The following is a 22,618-nucleotide window of genomic DNA, read 5'->3' as shown; positions in this document are numbered from 1 at the left end:
TGTAAACTTGTAGCCTGGTTTCACAAGGAATAGGTGAGACAGATAATGAGGCCAGGAGCTGGACTCGTTGAACCTGATGAGTCCCTTCTAGCTCAGCATATTCTCTGAGTCTATGAGTCTGAATTGGATCTATTTAATTTGAACAACTTAAAAAAACTCATCTAAAAGGCCCTGGATCTACCAGCACACCTGCCATCAGAGCCTCTCTATTTTTGGAAGATGAACTGAACAAGAAGCATGTATCTGGGCAGGGCAGCAGTGCTTTCAGTGGCAGTGCAGATGCACACAGACTTCCTGAGCCAAAAGCGTTGTTTCCTGCACACAATGAGCCACACAAAACAAGACTGCAAAGCTGGTTACATCAGACACAACTTTCTGTGTAGTCACATATCGTCACTGACGACAAAGACAACTAAGACAGGATCCTTTTGAGCATCACGTCTGTCTTTGTGAGAAGAGTTCTGCAAATGCAGGTGAAGCAGCTCAGCAGCAAAAAGACATTTCTAGAATGGGAAGTGCAATATTAATGATGATAAGTTCAGCCCTTATTTGGTGAAATGACTACTATAAGCATGTTGTTGAACGAGTAGAGGAGAATAACTAGTCATGCAGAATTCCCCTATCTCAGTGCTCTGGCAGCATGTTGGGACTGGAAAATTAACAGCAAGCCATGTTATTTAGGAAATAAAAACAACCATTTTCATAGGAAGTGGTAGTAGACTTTTTTGGGGTACTTCCTCAGCTGCATCGGGGGCAATGAAGATGAAAAAACGTTCTCTGCTGTTCTGGTTTCAGCTGGGATAGAGTTAATTTTTTTCCTAGTAGCTACTACAGTGCTGTGGGTTTTGCATTTATGATGAGAATAATGTTAATAACACACGGATGTTTTAGCTCCTGCTGAGCAGTGCTTACTCTAAATCAAGGACTTCCCAGTTTCCCTAGCTTTGCTAGCAAGCAGGTGCACAAGAAGCCAGGAGGGAGCATAGCCAGAACAGGTGGCCCAAACTAGCCAAAGAGATATTCCATACCACAGAATATCATGCCCAGTATATAAACTGGGGGTAGTTGATGAGAGGGAACGATTGCTGCTCAGGGCTGGACTGAATATTGGTCAGCATGTGATGAGCAATTGTATAGTGCATTATTTGTATTTCTTGGGTTTTATTTCTCTCTCTCTTTGTTGCCAGCCTTTTCATTAAAATTATTATTATTATTATTAATAATAATAATAATATTCTTGATATATTTTAATTATTAAACTGTTCTTTTCTCAACACATTTTTTTATCTTTTTCTGATTCTCCTCCCCACCCCACCAGGGCCAAGGACCAGTGAGCAAGTGGCTGTGTGGTACTTAGTTGCTGATTGGGGTTAAATCATGACATCCACATATTCAGATCTCCATACCCCTGATCAAATGGAAGGAGTAATTGTGTTGCAAGCTATTGCAACTAACCATGGAAACCAAAGCAAATTTTAGGTGATATAGCAAGGTGCATGAATCTGGGTGTCCCAAAGCTATCTTGGCTATTCTGACAGAAGCAGACTATGATCCCTCAAGTTCCCAGCACACTGAGATCAACAGACTGATCCATCGGCCACTGGAGACTGTGCCTGCAGTCCGACAGCCAAGCTCATGAGCTCATCCATAGGCAATCTCCACTAAGACCTTTTCAATTACTGCTTAAGTTACTGTCAAGTGGCAGCTGGATGTGTGTGCTTGTCCAGCTCAAAGAAAAATTATTGATCTTCTGTCAGACTTGATTCTACTCATACCTTTCCTACATTTGTTTTACATATTTAAGAGTAGCTATGTCATAATCGTGAGGAATTACATCCCAATGTTTTCCCCTCCCTAATTAATGTAGCACTGATGATAGTAGGTTATGTCACATCCTTGGTAACAGGGGCTCTCTGGCTTGGGAGAAAGGAGATGGAAAGATGTCTGCAGAGACTTAGATCTGTCAGAACCTAGAGACAGGAGAAGAGAAGCCAAAGATACTTCATAACAATGACAAGTAGAGTCAAGTAGCTCCTTGAGTTCAAGCACAATTTGGGCAAGACTTGATTTTAGTTTTCAAATTTGTTATGGATCAGGCATAGAAAAGTGTAAAGAAGAGAATGATCACTCCCTTAACATATGCACATCACTTTTATGCTGGATGACATGATTCTGGGGGCTGAAAAAGCACATTTTTGACTAAACAGGGGAAGCCCATCAATAAATGTCCTGAAGTCGATGTCCACGTTGTGTCCTTGGATATGTTTAAGTCCAGGATTGCAGCTGTGACCAGTTACTGTGACAAAGAATAAAGTCTGATGTCTTGAGTAATGTCAGGTGGATTTCACTTTCCTATCCTAAGCTAAAAGCTCACTTTTACAATGTCATCCAATAATCAGAGCTGATACGTTAGCAGGGTGGGGAGTGCCTGAGCCCTTGTCTAGTTACATTGTATAAATTCTGTTCAGAATTAATAAGTACTTGGTTCACCACCTGAGACATACCTGCTTTTTCACAGTAACTGCTGCACAGTTACGACATGAGAAAATCCCAAGAGAACATTAGGTGAGTGAAAAGCAGGTGCAATAGGTATAGATGCAGTAGAAGGGACGTTTTGTGTTTTGGGCTTGGACAAGTTAGGGCCAAGACAGGCAGAACTGAAGCATTCATTTTAACCACTGGTCTTCCTGAAGGCAGGATTCTTGATCCAGTCCTCTGCTGTCTGAGGTCCCCCTGGTGGATGCACTTGCAAAGAGAAGATACTACAGAAGAAATCATACCTTGAGCACCCATGGTGTTGTCGATAGATGTTTTCCACAGAATCCAGGTAGGTCAGATACCTGTGACTTGGTCCACTTGGGATCATGTGGAACAATGGCAAAGGAGCACGCTTGCCAAGTACACAATTTCCACTGTGGCTCTGGTCCAGGCTCTGTCTGGTCAATAACACTATGCCATCACCAAGTTCTTCAAAGCTGCAGTTGATGGAGTTGAGACAGTTTACAACAAAACCACCAGAAATAAAAGAGGAAAAATATGCACCCCAAACTTGCATATATTTCTTGGAAACATATGGGTTCCATGACAAAGCTGCCTGAGGAGCACAAAAAGAGCATGAAAGAATTGGCAAAAGAACCTTTGGTCTGGCAAAGAAGCTTCGTTCAGAAATATGGCTATCTGTTACTTTATCTTACACAGTCCTGCCAGATAAAAATTACTCCTTTAGATAAAGTACTACTTAAATATTCTCACCACTACCTCAGCTTCAGTCAAACAGTGTGGTCTTACACAAGTTCAGCACCCTGTGTTTAAGGGCTGCAGCATTTTTAATCTAATACAAGGTACCCTACAACTGGACTTATAGTTTTGTGAAGCCACTGTCTCATCACCATCTCTGCTGTTTGCAGCTGCCAGCCTCTTGTCTCTCTCTGTCCAAAGACAACCTGCATAAGTGCTGCCTGAGAGTAGAGAGGGTAACCAATGAAACTAGAGCATGCAGATAGCTGTCTCTCCCTCCCCCTTCATGCTACCTTTGTAAAGATATTTGGGTGTTGCTCGTTCAGCCTTACAAGCCTCACTGTGCTTTAGAGAACCATGCTTAAACAGGTCTGAAAATATCGGTCAGTGTGTTAGGTGAAAAATCAACGAATGCTAAGGACAGCTTAGAGAGCAAGACAGAAGGGACACAGAAGAAGATACATGATAGTTTGGGAGCCTAAAACAGAGGGGGGAGGGAATAATGCAAAATACAGATAGGGAACTCGGGTGAGAGAATATTTTTGAGGTGGAGAAAAGAGTGGGTATTAGAACCAGGAAAGAAAGTAGAAAGAACAAGAAAAGCAATTACATTCACACAGGAAAGAGCTGGAGAAAATAAAGAAAATGAGAAGACTAGGAAAACAGAAACAAAATGTTGAACTGATTAACATGAGAGACAGAAAATACACATATGGATACAGAGAAAGGATAATTAAAATATCAAAAACAATGAGCTAAGCTGTTTCATTTAAACAAAATATATGCACACTGTGAGAGATGCCAAGCAGTAGAGACTCAGCACTAAGTGGATTTTCTTAGTTTGGGCTGTTGTGCAAACCAGCCACCCTCATGTGATACTATGCCAGAGTTACATCTTGCCAGGAAACTCCTATTTCAGTGGGTCTCTGCTCACCCACACATTTCCATGCTGTGCTCTCTTCCTGGGTGACAACACACTTTTAAAGTTCTGAACCTGAAAGAAAGCAGTGACAAAAGCTTTTTGCTTTATTTTTTCCTTTTCTGATATTTTTCTTTCATATGTTCCCATAGCAGTTGGGACTCCTGTGCCAACACACATACATTCTCAGATCTGATCCTATTTTTATATAACTCAACAGGTGACTACTGCTCACTTCTATCAAAAGCCCACTGGTATCAGGGTGCAGAGGGAAAGTATTAGTTCATGTGGGAACAATGCTGAAAGAAGCAGACTCAGAAAGCTTAAGCTGGCAGAAAGAATTTGAGCAAGAGCGACACTTAGGAAAGAGTAGGTGGTATACGAGTAACTGTGGATGGTAAAAATAAAAAATTAAAATCGTGATGCCCCCACTGAAACCACCTACACCACCACCATCTTTTATCTGTTGCTTCAATCAATCTCTGAGTTGAGACAGTTTTTACCCTTTGCACCCTAGAGTCAAATTTTCAAAAGCACTGTACCTACAGTCTCAGATGGAAATCCAGTGAAAGTTTAAAAGCTGTCATAGGACTTAAAACATCTGTCTCTTGATAAAAAAGAGTGACCTTAATAGTACCTTCACCCATTCTTCACACAACTTCTCATTCAGGAAGTGCTCTATACTCTGCCTCAAGAGCCCTGAGGGCACAAGCAGGCTGTGATGCCCTGAACACCCTCACCTAGGACCCCCACCCACTGCCCCGTGGCTGGAGCTCTGGTGGGGCTCAGCCCTGGGCCCAGACCTGGCCCTGTGGGGGATGTGCCTCCATCTCCTGATCATCTGAACCACTGAACCATCTGCAGGTCCTGCCACAACCTCAGCCCTGCTTGGGTGTGGGGGATTGTACACTGACTATGAGGGCACTGCCCTGTCAGATATTACCACAGATAAACACAATTTATTCAGCATTGGTAGGATCCTTTTCTACTTGTGACCTGTGTGTGACATCTGGAAACAGCCCGTGCCATGCTTATTTCTGATTACTTTCTTACTCTACAATGGTACTTCTACATTTCCTCCCTTCCAGGTGTGCTGGAGGCCTGGATTGGAGACTGAGGGTGGCCTCATCCCTTTGAAGAATGAAATTGTTGAACAGCTGGTAAAGAAATGTCACTTGAGTCACTGACTTATCACAGAACCATAGAATGGCCCGGGTTGCAAGGGACCTTAAAAATCGTCTAGTTCCAACCCCTTTGCCATGGGGCACACCTTCCACTAGACCAGGCTTCTCAGAATTCCATACAGCCCGGCCTTAAACACTTCCAGGGATGGGGCATCCACCACTTCTCTGGGCACAATGTTCCAGTGCCTCACCACCCTCACAGTAAAGACTTTTTTCCTAATATCTAGTCTAAACCTACCCTCTTTCAGATTGACGCCATTCCCCCTTTTCCTGTCACTAAATGCTCTTGTAAAAAGTCCCTCTCCATCTTTCTTGTAGGCTCCCATCAGGTACTGGAAGGTCACAAATAGGTCTCTTTTCCTGGCTGAACAAACCCAATTCTCTCAGCCTTCCCTTGTAGAAGAGGTGCTCCATCCCTCTAATAATCTTGCAGACTGGTGATCTTGAGGTTAGTAGGTGCTCTGTATTCACTTGAGAAAGAATTTGGGTCCATAGAACAGAAAATTTAAACTGACAGAGCTGCACACGTCCACCACTTCAATCAATTTTCTTCCAAATCTGAGTAGGGCTAACAGGCTTTGTCATGGGGAGCTGGGTATTACTGATCCACCATTTCTTGCACCACACCACAACCGTGATCAGCTTAGTTTTGCACAGCCGCTGCTCCGAACCAGTCACGCATAGCGGGGCCTGATCCGCAGGGAACATCGGCACGAGCATCGGAGTCGAACAATACAATCGCAATTCATCTCGTTTTAATCCAACCATGGACAGCCTGGACCACCACAGGCTGCTGGGGACTGACTCCCGCTCTGTAGATCTGCAGCGAGGCGAGGCTGAGGGTTGCGGGTTGACCCCGGCTGACCTGACCTGACCTGACCTGACCTGACCCCGCCCGGCCCGACCCCTCTCCCCGAGCCGAGCCCAGCCCAGCCCGGCCCGGCCGTGCCCGTCCCCGATCCCCGGCCCGCCTCTCGTCGGCGGCACCTGCCGGACACGGCGCCCGCGCGCCCCCGCTGCGCACGCGCCGCCGCCGCCACAGCCGGCCCCCTCCCCGCCAGAACTACGTATCCCGGCGTGCCGCGCGCGCCGGCCTCCGCAACCGCGCCGATGGGGAGGGAAGAGACAGCTCCCGCCCCCACACAGCAGGTGTGGAAGCGATCCCCGGGCCGCCCTTCCCCCTCCCGCCTCTGAGCCAGCGCGCAGGCAGAGGCCTGGCGCGGGAGTCCGTTACAAAGGAGTAGCTCGGCGGGGGAGGGAATAGGCCCCGGCTTCCATATGGAAGCCGTAGGAGCGTCTCCTCCCCGCTCCTTGGGCGGCCAGAGGGAGTGGGGGGGGAAGGGTGGCCGCGTCTCAGGGGAAGCGGCAGATCGGGGGCTTCCCGCGCGCTGTCAGTTACGAGCGCGCGAGGCAGGCAGGCGCCCTCGGGTTGGCCAGCGGCCGCGCGCAGCCCCGCCCGCCCCCTCGCCGGATTCGCTGGCGGCCGGGCCGCGCGCGCCGTCAATCAGCGGCTCGATCCGCGGCGGGACCCGGGGCCGAGGGCCCGGTGTGGCTCCGCCCCGCCGCGGCCCAGGCCCCGCCCCCTTCCCGCCCCTCCCTCCGCCCGGCGCTGTCAAGATAGCGGCCCGAGGGCGGGAGCCGCGGCCGCCCCCGCGGAGCGCGCGCGCCCCGGCGGCCACGCCCCTCCCGCGCGGCGCGGACGGCTGAGCACCGGGAGAAGGAGGAGGAGGAGGAGGAGGAGGAGGAGGCCGCCGCCGCCGAGGGCTCTGGGCTGCGTCCCGCCCCCGCCCCGCCCCTCGTGCCTGCGGCGTGGGGAGCCGGGCTGAGGAGGAGCGGGGCGGCCGAGGGGCCGGCGGCTGGGCTCGGTTTCCTGCTCAGTGGGCGTCGTTGGGGCCCCGGCGGGCCCCGCCCCCGCCCGCCCCCCCCAGCCCGCGACTGTCACTCAAGGCGGCGGGCTGAGGCCGGCGGCGGCGGCGGGCGGAGAGAAAGGCAGCTACGCCACAGCCCAGCGGCGGCCATTCGTGGAAAAATAGGCCGTCCCGCTCCTCCCAGCTCCCGGCTGCGACCGGCCTTCTCCCCGCTACCCCCACCCCACCCTCCGCCTCCTCCTCCTCCTTCTCCTCCCCCCTAGAGCGGCGCCTCAGCGGGGCATTAATGCGGGATGAGCGGTATGTAACCCCCTCCCTCTCTCCCTCCTGTGCACACCCCTCCCTCCCTCCGCTCCTCCCTCCACCCTTCATCGCCCCTCTATCCCGCCCTCCCGGGTTCCCCCTTTTCTTCCCTGCTTCTCCCCCTTCTTACCCCGTTCTCCTCTCGCTGCCCCTCCACCCATCCGTGCTTCCTCTTATGCCCCCCTTTCTTCTCTTCCTCTCCTGCCTACCCCTCCGGCTTGCCTCCTCCGTACCTCCCTCCTCCATTCCCCCTTTCTTCGCGAACCCTCCCTCCTGTGCACATCCCTCCCTCCTTCATTCCTCTTTTCCTCCCTCTTTCCCTCCCATGCACAACCCTCCTCCTGCCCCCTAAAGCATCGGCGGCCACTCAGTGGCCGTCGATGCTTTAGGGGGCAGGAGGAGGAGGAGGGTTGTGGGTGGTTTTTTCTTGCTGTCTCTGGGAGAGGAAACCAAACCTCCCCTTTTTGGGTGTTAACTCTCCAGCCCCCATGGGTTGGGTTTCAAACCACGTTTCTTAGGACTCGTTCTTTTGTAATAATGATTTGTACTGTTGTTTTTATGAAGAAGCAAAGGCGACGAGCTGGGAACCGAAAAGGATGTGATCGTAGCTTTTGTTGTTGTATAAATGAAGGTGAATAATTAACCTGTTACACTTGATATTTTTGCAGATCAAAAGAAGGAGGAAACTATGCCCACAGAGGGAGAGAAATCTCCCGAGGCAGAGAATAACAACAATAATAATAAAAAAGGGAAAACTGGAGGCTCACAGGTAAAGAACACACATCCGAAGAGGGAAGTGCCCAAACTATTAGCATTTAAAATGAAATGTTCAGCTAAAAGCATTTCCTGCTCAGGGCATCTTTCTCTGGGTTGGATGAAATAGTTGGTTGGGTGCAATGTTTTTACTGCCTGGACATGTTTATTTGATTGCATTTTGCAGCAATCAGCTGCTTTTCATGTAATAGAAACATTTTTTAATTTTTTCTCTACTTTAGAGAGGAAAAAAGACTGAATCGAGGATGCAGTTGAGGTCCTGGCTGTCACATATTCATTGATAATTAAGGACTTTTAAGGACTTTATGCTTAAGTATTACTTACAGCAATTTGTAGTTCCTTGTTCAGAGCTGTATTGTTGGTCTCCATGCAGAAGCACTTTTTTTTTTTTTTTTTTTGCTTCCTGTGCAAACCTTAATGCTCACATCTTCTGGTGGTTCATACTCAGGCTCTTCTGAATCTATTCTGTTTTCTCTCTTTATGGACAGGATTCTCAGCCTTCACCTCTTGCTTTGCTAGCAGCCACTTGCAGCAAAATAGGAACTCCTGGTGAGAATCAAGGAACTGGACAACAGCAGATTATCATAGACCCAAATCAAGGTTTGGTGCAGCTTCAGAATCAGCCACAGCAGTTGGAATTGGTAACAACTCAGCTTGCTGGAAACGCTTGGCAGCTTGTTGCTGCTGCGCCTTCTGCTTCAAAAGAAAATAATGTTACTCAACAAGGATCTTCTGTTGCCTCAAGTGCAGCAAGTCCCTCCAGCAGTAACAATGGAAGTGCATCTCCTTCAAAAACTAAATCAGGCAATTCTTCTTCAACAACCCCTGGACAGTTCCAAGTCATTCAAGTACAAAATCCAAGCGGTAGTGTCCAATACCAAGTGATCCCACAGATTCAGGCAACAGAAGGTCAAATCAATCCATCTAATGCTACTGGTCTACAAGACATACAGGGTCAAATTCAGCTTATTCCTGCAGGGAATAATCAAGCTATCCTTACAACTGCAAACAGGACAGCTTCGGGGAACGTTATTGCTCAAAACCTAGCAAATCAGACAGTTCCAGTCCAAATTAGGCCTGGTGTTTCCATACCACTGCAACTGCAAACTATTCCTGGTGCTCAGGCGCAAGTTGTAACAACCTTACCTATAAACATTGGTGGAGTAACCCTGGCGTTGCCTGTGATTAACAATATTGCCACTGGAGGAAGTTCAGGGCAAGTTGGCCAGTCTACTGAGAGCGGAGTTTCCAATGGAAGTCAGCTAGCGTCTACACCTGTCACTTCTGCCTCTGGTACTACCATGCCAGAGTCTCCTCCTTCATCTTCCACCACTACGACCACTGCCTCAACGTCTCTGACTAGCAGTGACACACTGGTAAGCTCTGCAGAAACAGGCCAATACACAAGCACAGCAGGCAGCAGCTCAGAGCAGGCGACTGAAGAAGCTCAAACAACCGCTACAGACTCCGAAGCCCAGAACTCCAGTCAGCTTCAGTCCAATGGACTGCAGAGCGTGCAGGATCAGTCAGGTTCCCTTCAGCAGGTCCAAATCGTCGGTCAGCCTATTCTGCAGCAGATACAGATCCAGCAGCCTCAACAGCAGATTATTCAGGCCATTCCTCCACAGTCATTTCAGCTCCAGTCAGGGCAGACTATACAGACCATCCAGCAGCAGCCTTTGCAGAACGTTCAGCTGCAGGCAGTGAGCCCAACTCAGGTGCTCATCAGGGCTCCAACTTTAACGCCATCAGGACAGATCAGCTGGCAAACTGTGCAGGTTCAGAATCTGCAAAGCCTTTCAAACCTTCAAGTTCAAAATGCTGGGTTACCCCAACAACTAACCATTACCCCTGTGTCTTCAAGTGGTGGCACAACCATTGCCCAGATTGCTCCAGTGGCTGTTGCTGGTACCCCCATCACTCTGAACGCTGCACAGCTTGCTTCAGTACCTAATCTTCAAACAGTAAGTGTTGCCAACCTGAGTGCTGCAGGTGTTCAAGTTCAAGGAGTTCCTGTTACCATTACCAGCGTTGCAGGTGAGTGGTCTGACAAAGTTTTGGGTTTGTTTTGGTTTTTTTTGTTTTGTTTGTAGTGGGTGGTTGTGTTTTTGTGGGGTATTTTTACTATTGCAAGAATGGTTTTAAATTAACACTTTTTTTCCAGAATTTTTGTAATAAACATTGAACTCTTAACTGTGAGGAAATACCTTGCACTTACCACTAAAATTCAGATTTTGAAATATCTGAAATTTTTGCTAAACATTGAGGTATTATTACCGATTGTGTCAATTGAAATGGAACTGTTTGCATTTTATAAACTATACTTAAATGATTCTGTCCTCCATCTTACTAAAGACGTGTAGACTCCAAAGGCAAACATGAGACTTTACTGTTCGAGCTTTGAAATGTGTGAAAAACAATAAGAAAAAGCTTTTTCCAACCAAGCAGTATTCCCAATCTCTGTATGAGGGATGTAGAATGAGAAAAGTGACAATATCCAAACTGGGATACCTTGTGTCCTGGCATGCATTTGTATGGAACTACTCATTGCATGCTGCACTAGCTCATAAAGTTGTTCCCTTAAAAGTTTGAATCTCTGTGAAGAGATTGAATGAAATAAGGTGTGCTCATGCACAGCATAATTTGTGTGACTGGTCTTTTAAATAAAAATAAAAACAGCTGATAACTGTACCTCAGTACTTGCTGATGAACTTTTGATAAGTATTATGAAATGCCTGTTTGGTTATGCTGGTCTAATAGCTGGGAAAGGAGCTCTTAAAAGGCTCTAGGCTGGATAACTAAGCTTAGTTCTACGGTAAGTTCTGTGCAAGGTCTCTGCAGTGTCCCACAAGGGCAACTCTATGTAAAATTTGCCAACTTTTAATGTTTCAGATAAAACATGATTTAGGTAGAGGTTCTCTTTGCCAGCTTGATAACTGCTTACATAAGCTTGGGTTTGTCATACAAGTAAAAGTCTCCTATTGTAGTTACAGAAAACTGTTGTCTTAACAACAATCTGACTATAGGCACAGCATTTTAGTATAAAACTGTAAGAAAGAAACTCATGTTTAACTACTGTCCAGTCTGCATAAGCAAACTTTAGTATCATATTGACTCTTAAACTGTTTGGTTTTTTATAATCATATGTTAAGATGAGAAATGTTTAACCAGGCAAAGGATTGTGGTCTTTAATTGAAATATTTTTGAGAAGACTGTACATTGTTTGATAATAAGAAATTTGCCATTGGGAGAATTTCATCTGCTATGGTATTTTTGGCACTCAATGGCATGTTGAAATATTGAGAGCTGAGTTAGATGCGCTAAACCTGGCTTATTTAAGGAGTGCCACAGGAGTTAATCTGGGTTACCAGAATTAAAATCTTGACCTTGTGTTTAGTAATGATTCAAAGAGAAGTTTTGGTTAGCAGGAGCTGACCAGCTGCTACATCTTGCAGTCCTATGTGCCTTGGAATATTTTTTTCCTTGATGGAAAGGTCCTGCTTGACCACTATTATTAGCCAATAGTCTCTAGTTTGGTAGGGGACTCTTCATAGGAAGCCTGCTGTGGGAACAGCCTGGATTTGGGGATGCAGGAAGAACCTTTCTGAATGCAGATTTTTTCCCTGCTTACTAATCATGTACAACTGTTTACTACACACTAGCAGGTATTAGTGCAAGGGGTTCTGAGTCTCATCTCTCTTGGTTATAATAGACCTTACCTCTGCTCAAATATGATGTCTTTTGGAAAATAAAGGGATTGAGATTTGTAACTGAGGATGACAGAAGGAGAATGAGTCACAAATATGGTCCTGGAGAAGCCAAGCCTTAGTCATACAGTGTTTGTATGTTAACTAGACTTAAGCTTTGTGACCACTGAATTCCTCTCCACCCTCTCCCACCTTGCTCCAGGTAGGCCTTATGCCTGTTTCTGTAGCACTTCTAATTTTATGCTGGCAGCAGTGAATCATAAAATGGTTTGGATTGAAATGGACTTTTAAAGGTCATGTAGTTCAACCCCTCTGCAGTGATCACAGACATCTTCAACTAGATCAGGTTGCTCAGAGTCCCATCCAACCTGACCTTGAATGTTTTCCAGCACTGGGGCATCCACCACCTCTCTGGGCAACCTGTTCTAATATTTTGCCACCCTCATTGTAGAAAACCCTACATGCCCTTGTAAAAAGTTCCTCTCCAACTCTCTTGTAGACTCTTTAGGTACTAGAGGGTGCTCTAAGGTCTCCCTGAAGCCGCCTTTTTCTCCAGACTGAACAACTCCATTTCTGTCAGCCTTTCTTCATAGAAGAGGTGCTTTGCCCTTACAATCATCTTCTGACCTTTTCTCCTTTACCTACTCAATAAGGTATTATTTCTCCCCTCAAGACATGAGGTTTTGGAGAAAGAACAAGCTTTGTGAATGCAAGAGATTAGTTATAATTGCCTTCTCTGCTTCTGTCTTGTGTAACTTCCTGATGCTACACCCTGGGAATGAGAGACATAGTAGCATGGAAAGGAGAGTGAAGAGCATGATGTGCTCTTAATGCTATATTAAGATTTCAATGAAACAATGGTTATGAAATAGAAAATTACAAATATGCTACGATCTAAACTTTGCTTATCACTTAAAAAGAGTAAGCTGACTTAGTCAGTGCTGTTAACTTCCTCAGATTTGCTGGTTTTTATTTAAAATGCTTTTTGTTATTATTGTTACAGGAAACCTTTTGAAAAACTAAACAGCTCAGTTACCTCAGTATCTGCAGACTGGTATTTCCATTCTTTTCTGCAGTACTTGAGCTTGCCAGTATGAAGTGTCTTGAAAATAAGTTGAATTCTCCAGAAGTAGATAATTCGCTACAAATGAGCGGTAGGTGTTAGAAATTAGCTATATGGAGGATATCCAGAAAATGTTAGGAAGAAGACTAAGTGAAGGACTCATCCCATGCACTGATTCAGGTCCTCTAACTTTGTTAGGGAAGAAACCCCTTTGATCAAGCCAGTCGAGTTTCTAGGAAAAAACCTAAAAATCGCAATAAATATTTTTTTCTCGTAGTTGTGTCATATTCTTGTTCCATGAACAGTGGTTTTCCTAGTTATTTCCGCAGTGAGGTAATTTAGGTACTTTTATATATGTATATATATATATAGTTTTTCAGTAGTAAATTAAATAGTAAAGCAAAAAAATTCTTAATTTAGAATTATAATAGAAAATATTAAACTATAGAATAATTTTGAAAAATGGGGGGGGATTGTTGTGGTTTTTGTTGATTTGTTGTTGTCTGTTTGGTTTTTTGTTTCGTCAAATGGATTCTGAATTCCAAAAAAGAAAAATTTCACACTGGGGGGAAAAAAATATTAAAATCTTCTAGTAAATATTGTATTTTGGTCTGTTCTTTATAACCTTTGTTACTCAAAGTCTACTGTAAACATATGTGTGTTTGGAGGTTTTTTTGTTGTGTTTTTCAGTTAAAAGTTCAAACACTGATCTTGGTAAGTATCATACTTTGGGTTATATGTTCCATGTTGTCAAAAAGCAGGGCAAAGCAGAGAAGTTCTCGCATTCTTTTGTTTTCTGGCCTGAGGGAAAACGCCTTCAATATCAGTGATGCAGAGGAAAGTGGCTTTTTTACTGTGAACTGAACACTGACACAGGTTGCCCAGAGAAGTTGTGGACTCTTCATCTTTGGAGATATTTAAAAGGTGTCTGGACGTGGTCCTGGACAACTTTCTGTAGGTGGCCCTGCTTGAGCAGGGTGGTGGGACCAGATGCCTTCCAGAGGTCCCTTACAGTCTACACCATTCTGTGATTCTGTGAAATTCAGTTAAGATGTACAAACTGTCAGTCAAATGAGTAATTAACTGTACAGAAGAAAGCTGGATGAGAAGACAAAAACTAAGTTTATGAGTCTTAAAACCAGATATTTAAACCATTATTTAATTAAGAGCTAATCAAACAAAAGACTACATAAAAGCAACTGTGTTTACTTGAACCTGCAGGGATCTACAAATACCTGCCTTGCTGTGAGATCAGTACCTGTCATGGCCTTTAGGAAGCTAGTTCTGTACAAAGTAAACTTCATTTCTTCTGTGCTGTGTGAATTTTTGTTTTATACATGGTTCCCTGTAGAAGGGGGTAGCTTGGAATGTTATTGTCGGTGGCCTTCTGAATTTAGCCTCTATGAGCTTGGGGACAGGCAAGTACTGCACAGTGCCCTTGCCCTTTTTCAGAGCTCCTGCTGTGAGAGTTGCAGATGCAAATGCAAAGGATTCCTATACCCAGCCCCCATCCCCTTCTTAGTATAAAGTATCTTCTGCCTTTTTAAAGTTTATTTTCAGGCCCTTCCAACTGTCCAGATGTGTTAATTAACAATATGAGTGACTGTGTGAAAGGAACTTATTTTAGTACTAGATGACTCTAAGAAAAATATACAGTTCATAACCTTGTTTCCTTTTGGTGGGCTAAATTATTTTGGTTGGTTTGTTGGTTTTAAGTTTTTTTTGTCCCTCAGAATAATTCCCTGTTTCTTATGAGGAAAAAATAGTAGATCAAACTCCTATCTACCTTAATTAGACAGGTTGAAGTAATTTTGTTACATGGTAATGGAGGTATCGTCCCCTACAAAAGTGAATGAGATGCTCTTGTTTTAAAATAGTGAAAAATATTACTTGTGTTTTATGTATACTTGTTCCAAGCTTTTTTACTTTCTTTAGGCAACAGTCACCAGATTTCATCATCTTGCAACACAAGTTCAAGCCATTTTCTTTAAAATGAGTGATGGCCTGAATTATGGGGAATTTGGAGTTTGTTGACCAAAATAACCTGAAGTAATGAGTTCTGTTCAGTGGAACAGTCTATTGCCTAGCACTACTACAACTGGCTAGTTTTAAGTCTTTTGCAAGGATGTGCTGTGGACTCCAAAACAGTTATTAATGACAATGAAATCCAATGCCAAGTGTTCTTATTGGAGTGCTTTAAAAATGTAATGAGCCTTGCCCTTCTGTTTCATACCCTATAGAAATGTGAGTTACTAAGGCATTTCTCTCTTTGACCGTTTACTTTCACTGCATTTGGTAGTTATGCAATTTGTCAGTACCTTGAGGTCTCCTGATTTCTTGTGCCTTTTCCCATTTGTCTGCATCCAGCTTCAGCCTGTCTTCAAGGCTTTCTCTTCCCTTTCTGTCTTTATTAACTCTTCTTGTGTGACAATCACTTGTTTTAGGACTTGCTGTTCAAAAACTGAAGACATTGTTTAAATATTACTATCATTCTGGGTCAAAGTTTGCAGAGGAGTTCAAAACATTCTACCAAATTCTTTAAATAGGAATAAAATTCATGAGATGAAATTATGTCACTCAAGAATAGTGACTGGGAAAAGGGAAACATCACACCTATTTTTAAAAAGGTAAAAAGGAGACCCCTGAAAACTACTAACCAGTAAGCCTCATATGTATCTGGTAAGATCATGGAACACACCTGCAAAGTATGTCAAGGCATATGGGTGACAGAGGAGAATTAGACACAACCAATGTGTTGTCCCAAATCTTCATCAGACATGTCTTTGCAAAAGGTAAATCATGCCTGACTAAACTGGTGGCCTTTTATGACAGAGTGACTGCATTAGTAGGTAAAGGAAAAGCAGCTGATTATCATCTACTTCACCTACCATGACTTATGTAAGGACTTTGACAAAGTCCTTCACAGTAGTCTTGGAGAGATACGGGTTTTATGGATGAACGATTTGATGGATAAGGAAATGGCTGGATGGCCACATTCAAGAGTTGCCATCAATGGTTCCATCTCCAAATGGAGATCAGTAGTCAGTGGTGTCCCTCAGGGGACCAATACTGGTCAATAACTTTGTTAATAACATTGTGGGGTCAAGTGCACCCTCAGCAAGTTGGCAGATTGCACCAAAATGAGTGGTGCAGTTGATGCGCTTGAGGGAAGGGATGCCACACAGAGGGACCTTGACAGGCTTGAGAAGTGGGCCAATGTGAATCTCATGTACTTCATCAAGGCTGAATGAAAGGTCCTGCAACTGGGATGGGGCAGTCTCCAATATCAGTATAGGTTGGGTGGTGGACTTAAGGACTCAGAACACCTCTGAGGAGAAAGGCTTGGGCATATTGGCAGATGAAAAATTGGATATGCACTGGCAATGTACATTTGCAGCCCAGAAAGCCAATTGTATGCTGGGCTGCATAAAAAGAAGTAAGATCAGCAGTTCAAGGGATGTGATTCTCCCCCTCTTTGCCACTCTTTTAAGACCCCATCTGTAGTACTGTGTCCAGGGATGGGATCCCCAGTAGAAGACAGACATGGATCTGTTAGAGCAGGTCTGGGGGGGCCGTGAAAATGAAGAGAGCTGGAACACATCTTGTACGAAGACAGGCTGAGAGAGTTGGAGTTCTTCAAACTGGAGAAGAGAAGACTGGGGAGACCTTATTAAAGCCCTTCAATATACAAAGGGAGCTTGTAAGAAGACAGACTTTTTACCAAGGCCTGCCTGTAGTCACAGCACAAGGTACAGCTGTTTTAAGCTGAAAAAGGGGAGGTTTAGACTGGATGTAATGAGAAGAAATTTTTTACTATGAGGGTGGTGAGGCACTGGAACAGGTTTCCCAGAAAGGTTGTGGATGCCCAATCCTTAGAAGTGTTCAAGGTGAGGTTAGCTGGGTCTTTGAGCAACCTGATTTAGTTGATGATGTCCCTGCCTATGGCATGGACATTGGAACTGAGTGATCTTTAAAGGTCCCTTGTGACTCAAACCATTCTATGATTCCAGGATGTAAGAATCAAAGGTGTTTCTGACCCTGCCTGATGCTGACTGCACGTGATGCATACAAGAACAGTGCTCAGATACTCTTCCTGCCAATCAGTGATCTGCAGCTCAGGCCTTCCTGAGCCAGAAGTGGGATATTTGTTTTGAAATATATTTAATAGTCCTTGATGGATTTATTTTTAAGCACTCAATACTTGTCTGCAATATATTTTGTTCTAGTTGTTGCATAAGACACATTTCTATTTAATGTTCTCAAACTCTGTATTATGAAAACTTAAAATATCTTATTCATCTTCATACCATCACAGTCTATTATTCTCTATCAAATATGCTAGATTTTGAAGGAGGGGAAGGTGTTTAGTGTGAAGTTAGAATATTACACTTACGTTGTTGAATGAAAGAAAATGCATTTTTGTGATATGTATCCTGTAGGTCTCCTTGCTCCTGTTAATGTTATAGTGAATATGTATGGGAAGAGAAGGTAGCGAGTGGTGTAGCTAAGCAAGGAGGGATGCCTGTAGGTGGTAAGAAGGTGAAAAGGGTTTGAAATAGCCACATTATGTACAAGTAAACTGGCAAATATAAACTCTAAGTGTGGAAGTCAAAAGAGCTGAAGGAAAGGGGTTGGATGATTTATTTTTTTTTCCCCAAATAACATCCAGTGTTTCCTTGGATGTTCACTGGCAAGCAAGATGCAGCAAATACCTTGAAAGAAACAAGCTTCAAGCTGTGGAATCTGCAATAAAAAGATAAGTACAAAGAACTGAGCTATATTCAAAAAAAAAAAAAAGAAAAACCAACCAAAAAAATGGAATCTTTCTTTGTTTTTTACTTCACAGTGTGTGACTTGGCATTCTGATAGTGTAGATGGGAGGAGTATAGAAATGTAGCATACTTTTTCCAAAGTCATGAAAGGTCACAACTGTTCTCAGGTTGCCTTGAGCTGAGAATTGTTGCAGAACCATAGTGTTCTAAATATTTAGTACTGGCATCCTTTTTAAATGCTTCAAAATAATTACAGGAGAAGCATTTAGTCTTCTAATGACAAAATTGCTTTGGTTATGAGGTTTTTCTTAAACTGAAATTAAAAATAGTGGCAGAAATAGTTTAACAACAAACTATGCTGGTGAAAACAAACATTTCGCTTGGTGATGGTAGCATAAAAATAAGTGTCAGTATACAGGTCCTGAACTTGATGCCTAAAGAATGCTGTTCAGCTGAATTGACAACGGAGAATAACCTGGTAAAAACACCTCAGTAAAGCAAGTCTTTTCTGCCTGACCAGTGAGTAGCAAGGGATAACTTCATCGTTATTTCTAAAATAAAGTGGGAAGGGGAAGCATTTCAAGTACCAAGTTTGCTCATAATTGCCAGGTAAAATAGGTTCATAATGAACTATTTCTATGCTATAAACTTCAAGAATAAAATGTAAGTTTTAAATTCTTCAGAGAAGATTGTTACTAAAGTTGTATTTCCATATTAGATTATGTGGTCTTATAAGAATGTTTCATCAATACAGACACACTGTCTGAGAACATTGGGTTTTACCATCCCCTCCCTCACTCCCTATTGTCAGAAGTCTGAGCATATAGAGCAGGAAATGAATTGGCTGAGCTTCTTTGTTCATAAAATTTCAAGCAAGTAAACTGAGTGATACGGCACATCTTCATCAGCCTGTTAGTATTCTTTTCTTTTTTTAAACGGTGCTTAGATCTGCACTAAGCCAATTTTCTTGTTCTTCCGTTACCACCTGGCATGAGGGAAAGACAAGAAACATGTTAAAAATCTGATTTCAATAGCTTCCTCACTGTAACTTAAATTATGGAGTACTAAGCTTCATATGATTTTGGTGCTGGTACATGAAATAAATCAATTCTTACTGGATTAATGTATTAAAAACCTTTAATGGCAATGGTGATTATTGAAAAAATCTATATATGGAATGGCATGTTGTGTTCTAAGGAGAATATTAATTTCAAGTATAAACAGTGTTATTATTGGGGGTTGCCCTGTGCAGAGCCAGGACTTGAACTCAGTGCTGCTTGTGAGTCCTTTCCAACTCAGGATATTCTATAATTATTGAAGATCAATTATGTTTTTCAGTGGTCAATGATTTTTAATGAATAATTTAGTTAATAAATGTTGCTTGAATTCTATGCTATAGCATAGTAGCTTTGGAACTAGTTGGGACTGCATTACAAAATGTAATTTTTATAATGAATGTTTTCCCCTTGTCATGACACTTTCACCAAAACAGTAGTTCTGGACATCTCTAGTCTCTTGAGAAATGTAGCATCTGAGCACATGCTTAGTTTAGCATGGAGTTTCCACTGATGTTTAATACTACTGAGAGTTGATAACAGTCGTATACCTTGATCAGCTGGTCATCGGAAAAACATTTTACTCCAACATGCATATTTAATCTTCATAGATTGCCAGTCGAGTAGAAAGTTGTTGTGAAGAGAAAATTACCAATTAATATCCTTCTGCCAAAAAAAAACTTGGGATACATGTTAGGTCCAAGTCTAGCTTTCCTTAATTATAGTTTCAAGTGATGAGACTACTTTTCCCTTGAGAAAAATACTGATGTTGAAGAAATACGGATCTTTATTGTCTTGTTTCTTTGCTCATCAGAAAGTATTGACAAAAACATGAAACTTTTAAGTTTGTCCTGAACCAAAAAAGAAGACTAGGTATATAGTTTTATAGGGTTAACAGTGTTAAGAAGATGTCAGAACTTCTAAGGGTTTGAATCTTAGAGATTTACATGGCTCTTCTTTTGTGATTTTGTAATATGTAGTTTTGTTGGTCCTTGTCTAGTGAAGGCTGTAACAAAGTTTCAGTTTTTACATCTTTAATAAAATCAGTTAAATATATTAGTCTTAATATTGATTAACCTATCTACCCATAGGCTGTTAATAAAACCAAGGCTTTTGTCTTATATTTAGTCTTACTGTATAAGGTCTTTGAAAATGTTTTATGAATCTTGTTTTATTCCTTATAATAACTTCTAATCACCTTGCCATTATTTTTTGTTCTGAATAAATTATCAACTGCTATACAATTTAAACTAATTTTAAAGTCATTAATCTTCCTTTCTGTTTAAATGATTTTCAGTTTTTCATGTATGTATGTACCTGTTAACTAATCCCTCCTGTACAAAGAGACATATTTACTCTTATCTTGATCAACATAACATTTCATATAGCCAAAATGTTTATTTCAAGGACATTCATGAACCTTCTAATCAAGTGTAAAACATGTAAGCTAGCTACACTATAGTCAAAAATCCTATAAAACCCAACCAAAAACCCCCTCATCACAGCTCCCCAAAATCCAAAGAGAATACTGACAACTTAGCATATATATTTTTTTTTTGTCAACCTACTTCTGTCCTTTCAAGATTCAGCTATTACTGTTTCATGGTAATACTCAGAAATTGAATGAAGATGCAAAAAAACCACACTTTCTGAGACCAGTATTTATGTTTCCATATGGCAAAAGTGTGTAAGATAGGCTTTTGTTGGGAGGGGAGATGATGGTGGGGGGATGTTCTGTTTTGTTTTGTTTCAGTTCATCAGGTATTATAGAATCATAGAATCAACTGAGCTGGAAGGGACCTCTGAGATCATCAAGTCCAACCGTTATTGAGGTCCTCTAGTCAGACTGTGGAGACTGACAGTCACCAAGTTTCTTTCTAGTCCTATCCCTGTTTAAGAGTTAGGGGAAGGAAAGAAACGTACCACATTATGTTGTGGCTATAAGCTGTAGAATAATCTGAGAGTTGGGGCAAGGTGATGGGGCAGATGGAGATGTTCCATAAAAGTAAACCTAAAAACCTCAATTTCTTAGATCTGCCACTAGTTTCCATGCAACATCTCTGACACTTTGCAGCTCAGTTGGTACTTGGATGTTCAGTTATCTGTTCCTCTAAGGTTCAGTACTAAATACGGTTCTTTTTGACTATTTACTTGATAATAAAAATCAAGGGGTTTTTGGAAGAGTCTCTTGCCTTTAGTTATTTTTCTGATTCCACCTCCTTCTTTAGAATACCTAATAAATTGGCCACAGTTTCTTTCCATTTGAAGTCACAGTATCCAAAACAACCAAAGATATTGCCTTCTTTAACTGAAGCCACCACTTGGTTGTTCAAGACTAAATTTTGTTCAAGACTAAACTGTACCTCTGTGGTTGATTTTTATGTTGGTTTTGTATAGGTCTTTCTGTGTTGTATTTGTGGTAGCTCTTTCCTGTGTTTAATAAAGTAATAAAAAGGAAACTTGCTTTTAGTTTAATGGACGATACTACCTGAAAACTTCTTTTCTGCCTCAAAGTGCTGAAGTGACCTCAGGTTGTCCTACAGCACTTTGGTAAAGCCTTACATTTTTGAAAAGTCATTAAACTTCGTGAAAGTTTTTGGGCATTGGTAACACAAAAGATTATTGCACTAAAGGAAACAGACTTTATTTTTTTAGGATGCTTAAACCCCTCAAAGTTTTTATTGCCTTAAATTTCATGCTTTTAAGTGGTATTTTTAACAGAAATCAAGTTCAGTTATAATGCTGTTCAGTAATATTTTAACACACTGAGGCATAGGAAGCTTTTGAAGAAGAAGATGATAAGTTCTTACAAATCTTGTCAAAGTTTGCCACAGGCAAAGGTAGAAACTTGCTGCAGTGCCCCGTAGGAGTAGAAAAGACACATGTTTAGTTGACACTGCAGTTTGCACTGGAAACTTCCTGCTTGTAGTAGCATCTAGACACAATGCTGTGATTTGCAATAATCTTAATTTCTTGTAGTATTTGGGTGAATCCAATTCCTCTCTCTACGACAAACTGATATTCTCTACAGAACATGTGGGTCCCTTGCATCAATGCTCGCACAGTTTCTGTTTTGGGGAATTCTTCTTTTGTCACGTATTGTTTCTTCATAAATCGTTATAAACCACTGCTCTAGAAGAGAGAGACAAATTGTTGCATACTGCGTCATCCTCTGTGTAAATACTGAAACTCACTGTTGTCTTCACATATATTTAATTTTAAAAGATGATTTGCACTTCTTTTTTTAGCATGAAACCTTCTTCCTAGTAGTTGGGGTTTTCTTTCAAAAAAATGGATCTCTGACTATAAACTATTGCCACAGACTTTTAAAAAGTGTTAGAATCTTGGTTATATCTTAATAAAAGTGTTATTTTATTACATTATATAGACATATATTATAAATGTATTTTACTACAAATAAATATATAAAATATATAGTTATTATCTGTATGTCTTTGTGAAAAAAGAATATTAAAGTAAAAGGTGTTTTCAAGCTGACTGTACCTGGTGTTTGCAGGGCAAGGGGACATAAGAAACTTCTTTTTCTCCATTGCTTTGCATCAGTAAGTTGTTAATGGGTGAGTTGCTGCATCAGCTCTGATGCCGGTAGAGCTTTGGAACTCTGCAGACCATCATTAACTTTAGTTAGCTGTCCTGCAGTAATAGGCATTGAATTTTGAATGTTAACTGCAACCTTCTCGTTGCTTTTTAGGATATGCAGTTGAACAAATTTTCG

The 22,618-nt window shown here is 42.3% G+C and overlaps 1 protein-coding gene and 1 long non-coding RNA gene across 3 annotated transcripts in view; one reads left to right on the top strand and one right to left on the bottom strand.

Annotated features, from left to right (window-relative positions):
• LOC135424251 (uncharacterized) overlaps nucleotides 1-7,836 on the bottom strand; it is a 20,655-nt gene extending 12,819 nt beyond the window's left edge. Inside the window, exon 1 of one of the 2 annotated variants that reach the window (XR_010435129.1) lies at nucleotides 7,642-7,836. This is a non-coding gene — a long non-coding RNA (uncharacterized LOC135424251). Of the gene's footprint in view, nucleotides 1-2,780; nucleotides 6,869-7,641 lie in introns of those variants that run through there. The other variant, XR_010435130.1, reaches the window with a different exon arrangement.
• Nucleotides 7,067-22,618, top strand: part of SP4 (Sp4 transcription factor) — a 27,619-nt gene continuing 12,067 nt past the window's right edge. Inside the window, exons 1-3 of the mRNA XM_064675317.1 lie at nucleotides 7,067-7,508; nucleotides 8,180-8,280; nucleotides 8,774-10,322. Coding sequence (XP_064531387.1) covers nucleotides 7,502-7,508; nucleotides 8,180-8,280; nucleotides 8,774-10,322 — 1,657 coding nt within the window. The 5' untranslated portion in view covers nucleotides 7,067-7,501. The remainder of the gene's footprint in view (nucleotides 7,509-8,179; nucleotides 8,281-8,773; nucleotides 10,323-22,618) is intronic.

This window comes from Pseudopipra pipra, chromosome 1, assembly GCF_036250125.1.
Source record: "Pseudopipra pipra isolate bDixPip1 chromosome 1, bDixPip1.hap1, whole genome shotgun sequence".
In the NCBI taxonomy this organism is placed as follows: Eukaryota; Metazoa; Chordata; class Aves; order Passeriformes; family Pipridae; genus Pseudopipra; species Pseudopipra pipra.
This window is presented reverse-complemented; position numbering and strand designations above follow the sequence as displayed.